General features: G+C 35.3%; 1 protein-coding gene across 3 annotated transcripts in view; it reads right to left on the bottom strand.

The window, feature by feature from the left end:
* Nucleotides 1-18,275, bottom strand: part of INVS (inversin) — a 119,204-nt gene that overhangs the window by 46,277 nt on the left and 54,652 nt on the right. For all 3 annotated transcript variants that reach the window (XM_033122483.1, XM_033122485.1, XM_033122484.1), the window contains exons 4-8: nucleotides 15,918-16,091; nucleotides 11,733-11,900; nucleotides 7,932-8,112; nucleotides 5,322-5,431; nucleotides 3,376-3,547 (exon numbers count right to left, since the gene is read on the bottom strand). In XM_033122483.1, coding sequence (XP_032978374.1) covers nucleotides 3,376-3,547; nucleotides 5,322-5,431; nucleotides 7,932-8,112; nucleotides 11,733-11,900; nucleotides 15,918-16,091 — 805 coding nt within the window. The remainder of the gene's footprint in view (nucleotides 1-3,375; nucleotides 3,548-5,321; nucleotides 5,432-7,931; nucleotides 8,113-11,732; nucleotides 11,901-15,917; nucleotides 16,092-18,275) is intronic.

Genomic DNA, 18,275 nt, shown 5'->3' with positions numbered 1-18,275 from the left:
AGTTAACGCTATTACAGTAGACTGGGTAAAAAATGATGGCTTGAACTAGGGTGGCAGGAGTAGAGATGGAGAGAAGTAGAAAGATTTAGGATATATTTTAGAGATGGAGTCAACAGGACTTGTTGACAGAATTTGAAACAGGTTCTCTGTCCATATATTCTGGAAATCTGCATTTAAACAAACACCCCTAGTAATTCTTGTGCATACTTGAGTTTGAGAATCCTGAGTTAAATGGATAAATGTTAATTTGACCTAGATGAGATTCAGACAGGTGTGAGAGATTTCACATATTTGAAGTGTTGTCATACGGAAGAAAGCACAGAGTGGAACATTCAGTTTGACAAATTTTGGTTCAGTATAAGGAAGAACATTCTAGTAGAGTTAGGTTAAGAGGGAAGGAGTGGGTTCCCTTTATTGGAGTTGTTCAAACACAGGATGAAAGACCACTACTGAGAATGTTATAAGGCAGATTGAAGCATGATATACCTATGATACTTCAGTGATTTTCACATTTTAAGAGCATAAGAATGCTGTTTCCTCCAAATGAAATTTTATAAAACACTCCACATATAAAACCGGTAAGAGTTGTTCTGACTAAAGCAGGGATGGAGGGTTATTCACTTAAGCATCCATGTCCTCAGCAACACTTCAAGTACCTCTATAGAAATCCGGTGCTCTGGAGAACATGGCCTGGAAAACCCTGAACTAGATCTAATTTTAAGGTACTTTCTAATTCTGAAATTCTACAATTCTGTGATATGGCACCAGGATACATTAGATACTCTTCAGACAAATATCAATGTCAAATAAAACAAAATTAGACAAAATGTCAATTAAGCAAAAGACAGAGCAATCTTATTAAAGGAAATTATCCATTTCTGACTATTTACATTTACTTTATATTAAAATAACCTTAGACTTAACTGTTCTTGCTCCCTCTTTGAAAAAGTGCCACAAGTTTACACAGGAGTGCTATATTTTTAATTTAACTTTATGTTATGGAAAATTTCAAACATATTCAAAAGTAAAGACAATAGTCCAGTAAACTCAGTAGAGCCATCACCCAGCTTCAGCAATTATCAGTACATGGCTAATCTTTGTTTCATCTAACTGCCATCTAGCCCCTCTACTTGTGATCATTTTGAATAAAATTCTAGAGTCATATCCTTCCATTTGTAAATATTTTGGTAAGTGTATCTGAAAGACATGTATTTTCAGATGTCTTTCAGACACAACCACTGTATCAGTCAGGGTCCATTTAGGAGACAGAAACCATGACAGATACTTGAACAGGGAGAATTCAATATAAGGAATTGTTAGCTGTGAAATGAAGAACTGAAAAAAGCAAAAAGGGAACACTAAGGTATCACAGACGTAGTAAATGCAGAAAACAGCTACAAATTCTAGGACTGGGGGAACAAAAACAAGAGGATGGAATTATTAAAACTTAAAAGCTTAGACGAGGAGCCCTGCGGAGCTCAAACTGACCTCTGAGGAGGGTGCTCTGAGGCTGCTACTGGGACTGATGGAAAAACCGCACAGTGACATTAACTGTTGCCATTGGAACTAAGTGTCATTGCTGTGCTGAAGAAGACTTACTAGGGTGATGCTTCCAGGAACAGGAAACAAAGACATATGGCAAGCAAACAGAAAGATGTAATCTTCTCCAGGTTTCCAGTCCCTCTACTGCCCCCTATGGGCTGGTCCGAACAGGGCGCCTGTTGGCAAAGGGGAAATGAGCCCCCAGGCCCAGCACTGCAAAGTCCCACTATTATACCTAAAACATACTAACGAAAATTCTGTATTACCAAATATCCGGACAGTGTTCATAATTTTCTGATGACTTTAGCATTTTTATAGTTTATTTATTTGAATCAGGATCCAAATAATGTCCGTATATTGCTGTTGACAAGAACTTTTTTTTTTCCAATAGAAAGGAAAAAAAAAACAACAACATCCCTGTAGAGGGATGATGCCGAGGAACTCACTTTCCTAGACGAGAAATGTCAGGAAGCATCTCTGGCATACAGTAAAATCCCCATAGGAGAAAGAGCTCAGGGAATTAATGAATCTGAGAAGAATTTACGTCTGAACTCCAACCATGGTGCACATCCAAAAGACACCATTGGTCAAAAGGATTCAAGTATCCTCACCTATACTTTATTAAAATACATGAAAAACTTAAGCTAAAAGAAAGGCTAGAGATAAAGTGAAAGAGTGCACACTAATGGAAGTCAGGCAAAAAATTAAATGTTCAGACCATTTATGAATTCAATGTCCTACGTGTCTGCAGTATACCTCTTAAGAAGCTTAAGGTCTACTGCGAGGCTTTGATAAAGAAATCTTTTTGAAAGTTAAAGACTTTATCAAAATTGATATTATCTAAAAACTCTTAAAAATAATTGAGAGGGTATGGTGTGTAGGTACACACACACACACACACACACACACACACACACATAGAGAGAGAGAGAGAGAGAGAGAGAGAGAGAGATTATTAGATGTAATTTCCTCTCCACTCTTCCCCCCAGTGCTAAATCAATAGTTTGGTGGCCAAGGAAGATCGTATCCAGGACAACAGGTAGCTGCAAATGGCTCTAGTATGTTTCTACAAATAAGAAAAAAATAACATTGAGACGCTCATAGCTGAGTTTTTATTCTCTTCAGTGCTGTTGTGTGAATTTTCTTTCTTTCTGACTTGCAATTAGGATACAGAACACAGGAGAAGACTGCCAAGTTGACAGTGAATGCTAAAAAACGTGTACCTCTCTCATTAACTAACACATAGTTAAAGGGCTCTCTTATTAGAGAAAGAGATTGAAAGAAACATCTAGTAAGAGATTTTTATGCAAAGCTGACTTGAAGTTTTGAAGCTTTTAGAGTCCTGAGAGGTTATCTCTAAAATGGCAGATTCAGTATGAGGTAATGCTATTCAAATCTGAGTAAAGAGCATATTAAATGAGACTGGTGAGAACATACTTAGATGTGTGCATTCCTTAAAATAATGCTGAATTTTTGAAAATATAATCAATAACTACTAAATATGCACAGTTTTAAAGTACAGGTTTATGCTTTTTTAATACAAAGATAATCAGAAGAGTTCCCATGACCACGTCTAAGAAACAACTAAGATTTTAAACCAAATGCCATCATTCAGCAGGTAGAAATATAGGCTAATTTTAGCGATAATGCCTGCTGGAAATAAAGTCTTTGGAGTGATATCCTGGCAACCTAAACTGAAGAAGTGAAGATGAAAAGTTAAACAATATTAAATTAGGAACAATGATTTTAAAGCACTATTGTACAAGTTTTATAGCACCACCCACACTTCAGAGCCTGAATGAAAGCACATGGATGATGTCCACCGGTTCTTACCTGTACCTCCATATTTGTCTGCCATGTTAATGTCAATGTCAGATTTTAAACTCAGCATAGTCCTAAGGACATCATCACTGCCTTTCCCAGCAGCCCACATAAACGATGTTCTTCCTTCAAGGTCTGAATCATCTCTCACTGAAGGATGTTTTAAAAAGACTTTAACTGTTTCCTGTTAAGAAAACTTCATTTAAAAATTTGAGACAAGAGAGTAGTATTTTTTTATGGTAACAAAGCCACTGTTACATGTGATTGCCACTAAGAAGCAAAGTATTTTTCCTTTTTTGAATCAAATAATTTTTTTTTTTATTGTTGTTGATGATATTTTTCAAAAAGAGAATTGCAACCTCTTGTGAAGTAACAAGTCTGAGAAAATTAAGGGGCTTCAAATTGAGCTTAGAAAATTTGCATAATTGTTAAAAAACCATCTCTGGGATTGGAAGATTATCCAAAGCAAGTATTTTTTTGAATAAACATCCATATGTTCTACCATTATTTCTTACACCCATGAGCACAATTACTTAATTACTGGTATCTGTATATATGTTAAATTTGGAGCCTAAGACTTGGGTTGAAGATCTTGGGCAAGTCATTTAATCTCTTGGAACCTTGATTTCATCATCTGTAAATAGAGATAACAGGTCTTATCTTATAGGCTTGTGTTGAAACATGGATTGCCTTCTGATTTCCATAGATTGACTAGCCTGGGCCAACTGAATTTCTCATCTGTTTGTAAAAAGAGATCCTCTTCAAAATCTACTTTGTATTTTTTGGAGATCTTGGATGATAAAAGATAATAGCTGGCCAAAACCCTAGGTGGTAAAATAACTTTTTATGAATGCCAGGAAGGAAGGACTATAGCTATAGTTGTTCTGAGTACCAGAGAGAATGAAGGATGGGAAATAAAATACCGGGAGTGCCAAAAAATGTATACACATGACTTGTATTCATCTTTTGTTATCGGTATATATTGAGTATTACAATTTTAATACAGTTTTTTCTTTTCCTAAAATGTGTACACATTTTTTTGGCACCCTCTGTATTTTAGCAATCTGAGTACTCAGATATTCAATGCTACATTTGTGGAGGTCAGGAAGATGGAATTATGCTATGCTAATGATAGCATTCTTATAATTTAATGAAACCAAGCATTTCACTATGCACACCATGTAGAAGGCAGCAAAATCAAATGTGGTTGCTTTCATATGTGCCTCTATGGACAAGTCTGCGGTCCTTGGTGGCCACTCATACTCAGGAAGCTGAAGCAGCCTAGACACTATCACGTTGTTGGCTGGATTGAGTGACACAATGGATGAGTAAACTATAAAGGGGGGTAAGGAAAGAACTGCTAATAATATCCCATATCTTTGGAAATATCAATAATTCATATTATCGCTTTCTCAGATATATAATATACATACCGTGTTTCCCTGAAAATAAGACCTAGCCAGACAATCTGCTCTAATGCGTCTTTTGTAGGAAAAATTAATATAAAATCTGGTCTTATTTTACTATAATATAAGACCAGGTCTTATATAAGACCACATATAATATAATATATAATATAATATAACATAACATAATACTGGGTATAATATAATACTCGGTATTAAATTAAATTTTGCTCCAAAAAACGCATTAGAGCTGATTGTCCAGCTAGGTCTTATTTTCAGGGAAACATGGTATTAGGTCGGTGCAAAAGTAATTGTGGTTTTTGCAATTATTTTTAACCCTTTAAACCGCAATTAAATGGCCAGTAGATTGTATCAATGTCAATTTCCTGTTTATGATATTGTATTATACTTTTCCAAGATGTTACCATTGGGGTAAATTGGATGAAGGGTACATGGGATCTCACTGTTTCATTTCTTACAACTGCAAATGCATTTACAATGATATCAAAATTAAAATTTAATCAAAAGAAATAACTGTCATGTTTTACTTACAGCAAAGTTACTCTGAGCTGCATAGTGCAAGGGTGTTGCTCCTTGGCTGTCAGATGGAATTGTTCCAGACTTATTTCTTTCTAAAAGGAGATGGACAATCTGTGCGTGGCCTGAAAGCAGAAACACAAGGTAGCTGTCACATAACAAGGACATTAATTTATATTCTATGTAAAAGAAAGGGGTTAGAAAAATCACTAGTACGTAATATGGCATTCAAAATGGTTTCTGAATAGCAGCCCCCAGTGTAGCCTCTTCTAACTTCTCGTTAAAATACTATGATAATGTAGAACAAAGGCAGACACAACACTAAAGATTTAAATGTTCAATCAGGAATGAAATGACATTAATTATTATTAACAGATTGAGAAAAAAATGATATTAGGTATCAGCTCATTGCATTCCTTGGCTTCACTTTATAAAACTGCCCGTAAGAAAGGAGGACGTTATATCAGAAGCCAGCCCCTCTCAGCCATCAATGTCCCTTGCTCTCCAGGTTCCACTGCATAACCAATCAGAAGTGCATGGCTACTCTCTTCTACTGTTCAGGAGAACAAACTTTAGTACGATCTCCTGCAATCGCTAAGGTCTCCTATCCATTCCCTCTAACCTCCCTCTTCCAGTCTTTTAACATCTAGGCAGTGAGTTCAAATCCCAGAAAGCAAGTGAGCAGGAATGATGAAGTGGTGGTGGAGAAAATACTCTACAGTGCATTCTGGAGGATGTGATCTCCACAAGTGAAGAACTGTAGAAAGGATCAAAGACTGAACAAACCTGGCAGTCGTATATTTAGAAAACCTGAATTTCATAAATTCTCTTGCTTCAGCACACTGAGGAACCAGGCAATGAAGATGCCACATTAGCAGAGTAAGGAAACACTCCATGAGAGTCAGGCAGAAAAAAAGAATTTAGTGAGAGTTGTTCTCATCTACCTATCTCATCTACCTATCTCATCTCATCTATCTAAACTCCAGCTATAGTTTAAGATCAAGTTCTCCACAACACAGATGGACAAAAGTAGGATCAAAGGCAATCTATGCCACATAGTCAACTGAAACACATCTTATCTTCTTTGAAGGATAAAGAGAAACAGTCAGTAAAGGCTACATGAAAACACTCTACAGGACAGGGAAATCGGAACACCATCAGACAGATGAAGCGCATACCTCAGAAAATGATCTAGAGAAGGATCCTGAGGAAAATTCAGGAAACTGTTTGGCATCCTCAATTTAGTACAAAGAGATGGCCTCTATGAAATGAAACAGAATATCCTAAGAAGAAAGTAGACTGAAATGAAAAGGTAATGGTAAGACGTAAAAAGGGAAACAGACTGAGATAAAAGGAAATACGGATGAGAGAAGGAAATCAAATCAAATCTATATAAGGGGTAGAAAGAAAGCAGAACTTACGGAACAAAAAGTCAATTTAGTGATGTGGAGATAAATTTGTAAAGTCCTCCCAGAATGCAGAAAAAAAGGAAAAAAGAATGAAACTGCACACTGAAATGAACTCTAAGTAACAAGTATAATTCTGACTATAAAACTGAATGTAAATGTAAAAATCACTTTCCAAAGAGACAATGTGTAACTTAAAAAACTAAGATCACAATAATTGGGGGAAAACGTCAGGTTATATTAACAAATAATTAAAGAGCAGTAAATAAGTGCACTAAATTCCTCATTTTACATAGGCAGTAATTAACAGATGCAGTTTTACTCTTGACTCCAACTCAGGCTTAACAAAGTTCTTGGTCAATTTAAAAATAACCACTAACAAAACCTTAAAAACCTCCTAAAACATTAGGTAATTCAAAACCAAATAACAAACCTAATCCACACACCAAAAGGCAGAAAACAAACAGAAAAACAAAAGCAAAATTAAAACAAAACAAAAACAAAACAAAAAACACAATACTCAAAGAGATTTGAGCAGAATAGCAGGAAAAGGACCAAATTACATATCTTTTTTTTTTTTTTTTTAAGGAGGGTGCAGCTCACAGTGATCCATGCGGGAATCGAACTGGCAACCGTGGTATTATCAGCACCACGCTCTCACCAACTGAGCTAACCGGCCACCCCCATATTATATATCTTATAACAATGAGGTTTAATGGGTAAAACTCCTTCACTGAAACAGAAAGACTCTCAGATTGCCCCCCGCAAAAATCATACACATACACATATATGCACCTTCTCACCTAAAAAAAGTGATCTCCAAAAAGGTTAAGTAAAAGGTACATCAGGAAAATATGAAGAAAAAAATCAAATATGATTGTATTAGTACAAACATAAAATTAAAGCTCTTTTCCCTAAAAATAAAGGCACTGAATGTTAAAAAAAGGGTTATTTTACATTTATATTTGTCAATGAATGTGCATTATTTTTATAATAAAAATTAAGATACGATGTTGAAATTAAAACTAATATATAACAGAGAATACATTTACATTACTAAACTGTAAGCATAAATAGATTCAGATATAAAACAATGTCACATAATTAAAAATTAAAATAATTAAATAGGAGATGGGAGCTAGGGGAAGAGCAGGCATAGAGTTTCCCATACTCATGCTGTTTCTCCTACTGTTGATCTTTTGATTCACATTCAACTCACCCAGTAAAGCTGCCCAGTGAAGGGGGGTTCGAAATAAGTTATCATAAGATGTTATGTTGCAGCTTTCGTATGAGGTTAAGACATCAACCACTGTCACGTTCCCATCAGCGACTGCAAAGTGAAGAGGAGTTCGACCCTCGTAGTCTTGCCAGTTCAGTAAAGACTCCGTGGGAGCAGCATCCTATTTTTAAGGAACCAGAGACTTCAGACAAACAGAATCCTCAATAAATCACATTTGACATAAGTATTAACTGAGCAGTTTTCTAAACTTCTATATTCTCTTTCAGCACAAGTGATAAAATTCAGAAAAAAGTATACATCAAAACCTTTAAAAATTATTTTCATATTTAACTATGAAAGATAATAAATACCATGTACTGACTATCTAGATTAAATAGGTATCAATATTTTGCTGAATGTGTTTTTTTATCTGTTACGGATTGAGCTAAAGCTGTATGTTTTGTTCTTTTGCTACATATGTATATGTCATAAACAATACATAAATTTCGTATGTGTGTTTTTAATATTTACACTTATGAATTATGCTATGTATATCCTTTGGCAATTTTTTCTTTCAACGCTATACTTTAGGGTATCTAGTTCATTTGTTAGACCATAATTTAGTTATCCATTCTCCTATTAAGGGACATTTAGGCTATTTATATTTTTTCCACTATTAACAATTATGCTGCAATGAACATGCTTCTTTTACTTGTCCCCTTGTAGCACATATGTGAAATTTTTCTTTAGTTTAGACACCTAGAATGGGAATTGCTGGGTTGAAGGATATCTGCATCTTTAACTAGATATTGTTAAGCGTTCTCCACGTGGTTGTACCAATTAACAGATCCATGACAATGTGTAAATGTTTTTATTTCCCCAAATGCTGGTACAAATAAACCACTTGGTATTATCAAGCTTACTATATTTTTCCCTTATAGGTATGAAAGTCATTTCACTGGTGTTTTAATTTGTAATTCTTTTATAAATGAGGATGAGATTTTTTTTTATCATATGTTTATTGGCTAATAAGTTTTATTTCTCTGTAAACTGACAGTTCACAACATTTATTCATTTTTCTACTGGATCTTTGTAGCAGATATTATGATGCACTGCTTAGGTTCCCTTTCAAGACTAAAGGACTTATTTCCCCATCTGCTGGGAGTACTGCCAGCAGATGACCCTCAACAGTCAGCCTTCTGGAATTGTTTCAGCTACAGAGAGCTACCTCACCCAAGGCCATGCCCCCTCTCAAATTAGGTCATAGCCAAAGCCAAGCTTTCTTGCCCCAGTTTGAGAACTCTCTGAAGGGTCATTCCAGATTTACAGCTGCTTGTACAGTCAGCCTATTTATTTTACAAAAAAGAGTATGAAAGGTATTATAAAGGCTTCAAAAAAAAAGAAAAGAAATAGAATATTACCACAATAGAATTTTAGGTCCTTTAGTTTCCCAAGGACTAAGATATGTTTACAAGTAAAAAAGTGGCAAATCTGTGAGGAAATAAGATATTAAGACTGAGAATTATCCTCCAAGGACTTCAGATATTGGAATTAACACATAAAGAATATAAAATAACTATCAAAGAAACATGTAAAAAAATAAAAATGAAACAAAAAGTGAACAATGTACAAAAACTATCAAAATGACCAGGCAGATTTGAAAAAGAACCAAATAGAACTTTTAAAAGTGAAAATATAATCACTAAGGTTAAAGATTCAATGAATATGGTAAACAATAGATTGGATTCAGCTGAAGAAAGACTTAGTAAACTGGAAGACAGATCTGATTTAATTACTCAGAACATAGCAGAGAGACACAAGATGATGGAAATGTAAAAAAGAAGTTAAGAGACATGGACAATAAAATGAAACGGTGTAAAATATGTATAATTAGAGACAATAAAAGGAAGAATAGAGAGAATGAAAAAGAGTCAATATTTAAAGAGATAATGGCTACAAATTTTCCAGAACTGAGATGCAATAATCAGAATGTATACCAAACAAGGGGGAGAAAAAAGCCACATCTAGACACACTGTAGCAAAGCTGTAGAATGTCATATAGAGAAGAATTTAAAAGCAGCCTAAGAGGAAAGACAAATCATCTCTAAAGGAATGACAATTAGACCAATAACAGACTCCTTAAGAGGAATAATGAAAGGCAGAAAGCAGCACAATAATAGCCTGAAAGTGTTGAGAAAAGTAATTGCCTAGAATTGTGTATACAGGAAAATTATACATTCGAGAGCAACAGAAAAATAGAGACATTCTTAACAATTAAAAACAGAGTTTACCACCAATAGATCTACAATAAAGGAAGTTCTAAGATTTATATTTCAGGAAGCAAGATAATTCTAAAGGAAAATTTGAGGTTCATAAACAAATGCAGAGCAAAGAAATTAGTCAACATGTACATAGAAATAAATAACCATTGTAAATACAAAACAGTATCTTTTAAAATCTAATTTGTGTTGCAAGAAAATAGGACAAAATATGAAACTTTCATAGCATATAAGTTGGAATCTGGGAAAGGGTGATTAGAAAACACTCCTCCAAAATCTATGGATATTTAAAATTAGTAAAAAAGGATAGAAAGTTGGTTAAATACATACTCAACAAATAAAAATATTAATTGCATTTCTATACACATGCAACAACCAGTTAATATTTTTGTCTGCCACAGACCAAAAATTTTATGACATACATTAAAAATGAACAATAAAAAAGAACAATCCAATTAAAAAGTGGACCAAGAACTTGAATAGACATTTCTCCAAAGAAGATACACAAATAGCCAACCAGCACATGAAAAGATGTTCAACATCACTGATCATTAAGGAAATACGAATGAAAACCACTATGACATGGTACTTCTCCCTTTTGGATGCTATTATCACACACACACACACACACACACACACACACACAAACAAGTGTTAGTGAGAATATACCCATAGATAGGCTAAAAAAAAAAGTTCAAAGCAGCACTGTTTGTAAATAGCAAAAACCTGGAACAGTTACAAATGGCTGTCAATAACAGAATGAATAGTGTGTGTTTTGTTCATAAAATGATACCAAATGGCAGTAAAAATTAATATTTTATAGCTAAACACAGCAATATAGATAAAATCACCAGCATAATACTGAGCAAGAAAATCATGTTGCAAAAGAATATGTAAAATGTGGCTCCATGTATATAAAATTCAAAAACATTAAAGACTGAACATCATGTTTTTTAGAGACATGAACATATGTGGTACAACCATAATGAAAATCAGTGGAATGATAAACCCAAAAGTGAGGATAGTGTTTGCCTCTGAGAAAGAAGAGAACAGAATGGTACTGGGAGGTACCCAGGGGATTTGAAGGTAATGGGAACGCACTTTTTCTTAAACTCAGCGATGAATACATGAATATTCGTTGTTTCCTTATTCTTTACATTTTACATGTGTTTTACAAATATTCCCTTATGTCTCTTCACTAATTAATAAACACAAGTATAAAACAAAGCCAGGGGTTGATAAGTAGAAATTCAGGAAAGTAGTTTATGGGAGACAGAAATGAGCATGGCATGGGGAGAGCATGCTTTTGGAAACTGGCACATAGAAAACCTCTCTGTGGTCTTAAATAGCGGTACTAAAATGTTTTATTTCTTGAGGGATGGGTTCACATTTGTTGTATTCTTTTGCTTATTAATTTGCTTGTGTGCCACATACAGTATATGCCTTTGTGTATATTGGATATTTCATAGGGAAAAATGTTTTTGGAAAGGCCATCCAGGTCTAGTGGCACCACCGTACTCACCAGAATACATCGCACTGTATGCACAGCGCTCGGATCCTTGTGGTTGGCTGCCCAGTGCAGTGGGATCTTGCCTTCGACATCAGGAATCCCAATGTTGGAATCATGCTTGATAAGCAGCTTCACATGCTCAGGGTTGTTGTAGTAAGCACTCCAATGCAGAGCCGTTTGCTGCAAAATTGAGCGATTCTCAGAACAACAGTAACAACAATAACAGTTAACAACGCAACAAGCGACTTTCCGCAAGCTTTTACAATTTTACAGGCACTGTTGTAAGAGTTTTATATATTTTATCTCATGTAGTCATCATCACAACTGGGAGGTAAGTACTCCTGAATTTACACATGATTGATGAGGAAACTGAGCACGGAATCTGCTCAAGGACATAACGGCAGTAAGTGGCTGAATTGAGATTTTAACCCAGGCTCTCTGACTCCAGAATCTGCCCTCTTAATCATGGCAGGCATTTAGGTCAGCAGGTACTAATAAATAATACTGAGAAAGAGAAAAGCAGCCCAGTGATTTATGAATAATTAACAAAGTAAGTGATGATCTTGATTTTGCACCAAGTACCTTAAGAATGGGATAGAATGTTTTGAATTTTAATATCTATTAAAAAAAAGATCCATAGGAAATCATACATCAAGAATCTGTTTCTTACATCAAAGGATAAATTTAAGTGTAACTATAATTTTACAAGATAAATTGTTAGACCTAGTTACTGATGATACATTTAAAAAAATATAGCAAGATTTGCTTTATTTTAGATAAAAATTAAAAATTAACATCCTCAACTTGTTTTAAAATCGCTTTTGTATTCTCATCAACATACCTCAGTAAGACTGGTTTCCTTACTAGGAAAGTTATTAAGGAGACACATAGAAACTGTTTAGATATACATTATCCCTTTCTAGTACCACTGTCATCAATTCCATCTAGAATTCAATCAATCTAGAATAAGCAGGAACCAAGCTTATTTGTCACATTAAAAATTTTAAATACTGACATATGTGGTATTCATTCAATGTGCACCTATAGGCAGTAATATGAAGAGTCATTTAACTTATTACTTTTTATTTAGTAATAACTTCAGAACAAAAAAGTCACAAATAGCAATTAATTGCCTGTAATTACATTTTCAATAAATAACAGATACAGTTTCACGATTCTTTTCTTTTCCCATGTTATATTTGTTCTGAATATATTTACTGAAATTTATTATTATGTTTGTTGAGTCTAAGAGTAACAAGTTTGGGGTTGTACTTTCTATATCTTTGTTTTTTATTTTTCCAGTAATTCCTTTTTTTTTTTTTTTAAAGATTTTTTTTTTTTTTAAGATTTTATTGGGGAAGGGGAACAGGACTTTATTGGGGAACAGTGTGTACTTCCAGGCCTTTTTTCCAAGTCAAGTTGTTGTCCTTTCAATCTTAGTTGTGGAGGGTGCCATTCAGCTTCAAGTTGTCCTTTTCAGTCTTAGTTGTGGAGGGCGCAGCTCAGCTCCACCGGCAACCTTGTGGTTGAGAGGATGCGCTCCAACCAACTGAGCCATCCGGGAGCTTAGCGGCAGCTCAGCTCAAGGTGCCGTGTTCAATCTTAGTTGCAGGGGGTGAAGCCCACCATCCCTTGTGGGACTCAAGAAGTTGAACCGGCAGCCTTGTGGTTGAGAGCCCATTGACCCATGTGGGAATCGAACCAGCAGCCTTCGGAGTTTGGAGCACGGAGCTCCAACCGCCTGAGCCACCGGGCCGGCCCCTCCTTTTTTTTTTTCTTACTGTGATAACATATATTAGGCTGGTGCAAAAGTAATTGCGTTTTTTTGCAATTATTTTTAAACTTTTAAACTGAAATTACTTTTGCACCAACCTAATACATAACATAAAATTTATTCTTTTAAGTGTTTTTAAGTGTACAGTTCAGTGGCATTAAGTACATTCACATTATTATACAACCCTCAGCACCTTCCACCCGTAGTTTTCATCTACCCAAACTGAAACTCCATCTCATTTAACAATAATTACCAATTCCTACCCCCTCTCAGCCCCTGGCAAGCACTGTTCTACTTTGTCTTTATGAATACTCTAAGATACCTACCTCATACGTGGACTCAGACAATATTTGTCCTTTTGTATCTGACATTTCACTTAGCCGAATACCTTCAAAGTTCATCTAGGTTGTATCATGTGCCAGAATTTCATTCCTTTTTAAGGCTGAACAATATCGTACTGTAGGTATAAACTACATTTTGCTTATCCAGCCATCTGTCAATGGACATTTTGGTTGTTTCCATTTTTTTTACTATTGTGACTAATGTTGCTGTGAACATGGATGTACAAATATCTGTCCTAGTTTCTGATTTCAATTCTTTTGAGTGTATACCCAGAAAGGGAATTACTGGATCATATGGTAATTTTATGTTTAATTTTTTGAGAAACTGCCACACTGGTTTTCACAGTGGCTGCACCATTTTACATTCTTACCAGCACTGCACAAGGGTTCAAATTTCTTTATATTCTCACTAACACTTGTTAGTGTGAGTGTATGTGTGTGTGGTGAGTGTGTGTGTGTGTGTGTGATAATAGCATCCAAAAGGGTGTGAGGTACCATGTCATAGTGGTTTTGATTTGTATTTCCTTAATGATCAGTGATGTTGAATATCTTTTCATGTGCTGGTTGGCTATTTGTGTATCTTCTTTGAAGAAATGTCTATTCAAGTTCTTGGTCCACTTTTTAATTGGATTGTTCTTCTTTTTGGTGTTCACTTTTAATGTATGTCATAAAATTATTGGTCTGTGGCAGACTGGAAATTAAAAAACAAACAAACTGATCCTTCCCCTCAGATATTTTGAGAATCATTGCTCTATGCTTTTTGTTTTGCTCTCTTTTCTGTGCCTGCCTGGACTGTGTAGATCCATTTTCCACCTGTCTGACTGGATAACCTCCCATCCCTGTTCAGTACAGAAGAATATACAAATGCTGAAAGACAGTAGAAAGTTTCTAGAATATTTGGGGAAGACATTATAAAATCCAAAGACATTCATAGCTTTTTACGTAATTAAATGGGTCTTTGTGGATTTATCAAAGTGCTCTTTTTAGTAAAATATCAGCACTAGAAATGCTGTGAGTTAGGAATATTAGTTTACAGTAGTTGTAAAATAAAGTTGATCACAGAATTTTGGGTCATGTGAGTGACTACTAAATAACATCTGAAAACTACATAAAGAACACTATCACAATGAAAGGATTATTGAATATAAACCTAGTGGATTTAATCATAAGAGTTTTAATTACATGGGAATGTTAGAGTTAGCAAGACTCTATAATTAAGTGCTTGGAGGAAATGAAGAGGATTATTGCAGTCGTCTAATTAAAGACCACATTTTTTTTCCCTGTAAAGAATGATCAGAGCAATAACCAGTCGATCAAAACAATGACCAATGGGTACAATATGTTAAAATTCAAGGGAAGAGAAGATAGCAGATCTTAGCAACAAATGCCAGAGCAGAAGTTAGAACCAAAATGAAACTAGTAACAATTATTTTATAGCTAACATTTGTTGAGAGCATATTCTGCCCTGGGCATTGTGCTAGATACTTTATATATACATATATATGTATCATCTGCTCAACACTTTATATACTGTATTATCTCATTTTCTCTTCGACGTCTATTATCCTCTTTTAACATATGAGAAAATTGAGGCATAGAAAAGTAATTTGCCCAAGGGCACAGAACAAATAAGTGGCAACTCCTAGATGGAAACCCAAGAAGTGTGATGCTAAAGCCCAGGCCATTCAACAGCTACGCACTGAGTACCCTGCTCTGGGCGCTGGCGCCCACCATCTAACCCCCATGGTCACTGTTCTGCCTAGTTGTCAAATAATGGGTTTGGGGGTTAGACAGGCCTGGGCTGAATTCTAGCCCTGCCACTTGATCTCAGACAAAATTTTCACCTTCCTGAGCTTCAGTTTCCTCATCTATGCAAAGGAGATCATACTACCTACCATACGTGGTTGCTAGATGGATTAAATGACAGAATTTAAGTGAAATACTTGACTGGGGTATGGAGACTTGGAATTGTCCTACCATGTATATGAGTGGCAATTTGGGCCTTCTTCCTTGAGGTTTCACATCAAAAAAGGAAGCAATTGCTTTCTGCTCTTATTTGTCTTTGATTTGGGCGGTCGTTACCTTGTTTTTATCCTGTGTATCTACTTCTCCTGGTGCCATAAACTTCAGCAGAAGCGCCAAACACTTGGGGCTCTTATGGCGGGTGGTCAAGTGCAAAGGAGTCATCTCTTCCAGATCTTTCTGCATCCAGTTTGCTCTACGTGTTAGTAAGAGTTTCATGAAACGATAATTTCCCTAAATGAAAAACAAGGGATGGTGAGAAGAAACTTAGTTTGGAGCCAATTTCTTTTTTTTAAATTTTAAAACATTTTAAGTATTTTAATTATTCTGCTAGAGTCATAACATTCAGATAAATTAGTAAAAGGAAACAGTTATAATTCCGCTACTCTATCAATTGTTTCATTTTTTTCATGTTTCCTTCAAACCCCTTTCTATATGCATATTTCGTTGTGTTAAAGCAACATAGTTTATTTAACCCTTCTAATATTGTTTCTAATATTTTCTTTATAGAAAATGTTACAATGGACATATGTTTTGCATAGAGTTTTCTTACCTTTTTCATAAGAATAAATTATCAGGGACCAATTTACTGGGTCAAAGGAGTCTGTACATTTTATGGTTTTTGGTATATTCTCCAAATTGCTACCTAGTAGTAGCAATAAGTATATTAGTTTCAGCACATCAAACCAATAGAGCACATATTATTTATATTCAAAATATAATAACCTTGTGAAATAAGCCTTCAATATGCTTAGTACCATAGATGTTTCAAAGTCAACATGGCCCAACTGTATTACATGATCAAGTTCTCTGGCTGCTTCATGCCTATTTATCTCTCCCTATTCAAAGCGTAATGGGCAGGGTTATCTGTCCTTTTCATCTTCTGAGATCCTCTCCATCCTTAACCTTGTTGGAAATTTAACATTATAATGCATTGATGTTCTACTGTGGAGGGCTACCAGTATTAGTAATGAAGATGTTGGTTAATTAAGCAGCCCCCACCCGCTGCAATCGTGAAGACTGTGAGGCTGCAAGGCGAAGGGGACTAGCTAGAACAACAAGGAGGAGTAGAAGGATGAGTGTGAGTTGCCTGCTTGTGCACAGGAGCAGAGACAAGATGCAATTCAGCTCAAGGGTTAGGACAGACATCAGAAAGAACGAGGCTAGAAAAGGGGCCTGAAAGACTGTGATTAGATGGGCAGACTTAGAATGGACTGAAGAGTAACCTGAATCAGCTCAGTTACTTCCTCTCAGAGGCTTGTCCTTGCGTGCCCTAAGTTGAACTTATTTTGTCCTTCTTTATTCTAGCATCCTCTCATTTCGTTCATACTACTTTTCACAGTTTGTACTGACATGAATTTGTTTCCCTTCACTGTGATCTCCCTCATAAACTGTAAGCTACGTGAGGGCAGAGATTATGCTTTAGTGACCACTGTGCTTGATATAATTCCTGGCACAAAATATGGCAGGTGCTTAATAAATATTACATGAAGGACTGAGTGAATAAGAGGAATGAAATCTCTTGTAGAGGTTTTGTTTCTAGTTAAAAATTCTTATTTACAGTTGCTACATTAGATCGTAAACATTAAGAATCCTAATTCTCAGATATCTGGTATTTTGTTCCTCTTACTTTCTAATGTTCCATCTAATGTTCCATGTATCTGAGCCTCGATTGTAGTGAACATCATTTATCTGGACTTCTCATTTCACCAAATGTCAGCTTTTGAGATGGAACATACTAAAATTTCCTCAAGAGGGCACCCTGCTCTAAATCTCTTGCCATCTTTTCTTTGAAAAGGAAAAAGTGCCCAGGAAAAACAAATCTATGTGGTACTTCATACCAAAAAATAATGCTTGACCTTTTTGAGTATAACATTTCAAATATTACAGAATAATTCATCATGACCTTTTAGAGATATTAAATCAGACAATTTTGATTCTGAAATTTAGAGGAGAAAGAAACTAGAATATGTTGGAGGGGGTGACGAGTGAGTTACAGACAGAGTGCTTGGCATGTTTACATTTTACATCATTCTGAGGATTCTACCTACACAAAACATGATATAGCTCAGTGATAATTTGCTCATTCATTCAACAAACTTTCATGAGCCTTGTTCCGAAGCAGTAAAATGTTTGCACTTAATTTCACTTATTACAAAGCTCTTTGACATACATTGCATCTTTGCTCCTCATAGAAGTACCATGGAAAATTTTTACAGGTGAAATAAAGTATCTTCCCGTGCCTCTACTGCCTCATCTGTAAAATAGGAATAATAATAGTAGCTGACATTTTCGTGCATGTGAAATGATAAAGAAAAGATTTGTAAAGTTCTTAGAATAGTGCATAAAGCAAATGCTCAGTAAATGTCTGCTAGTTTTATTATGAACAGTTTTCCAGTGTGGAGGAGGCAACAAAAC

The sequence above is a fragment of the Rhinolophus ferrumequinum genome, chromosome 12, assembly GCF_004115265.2.
Source record: "Rhinolophus ferrumequinum isolate MPI-CBG mRhiFer1 chromosome 12, mRhiFer1_v1.p, whole genome shotgun sequence".
NCBI lineage: Eukaryota > Metazoa > Chordata > Mammalia > Chiroptera > Rhinolophidae > Rhinolophus > Rhinolophus ferrumequinum.
This window is presented reverse-complemented; position numbering and strand designations above follow the sequence as displayed.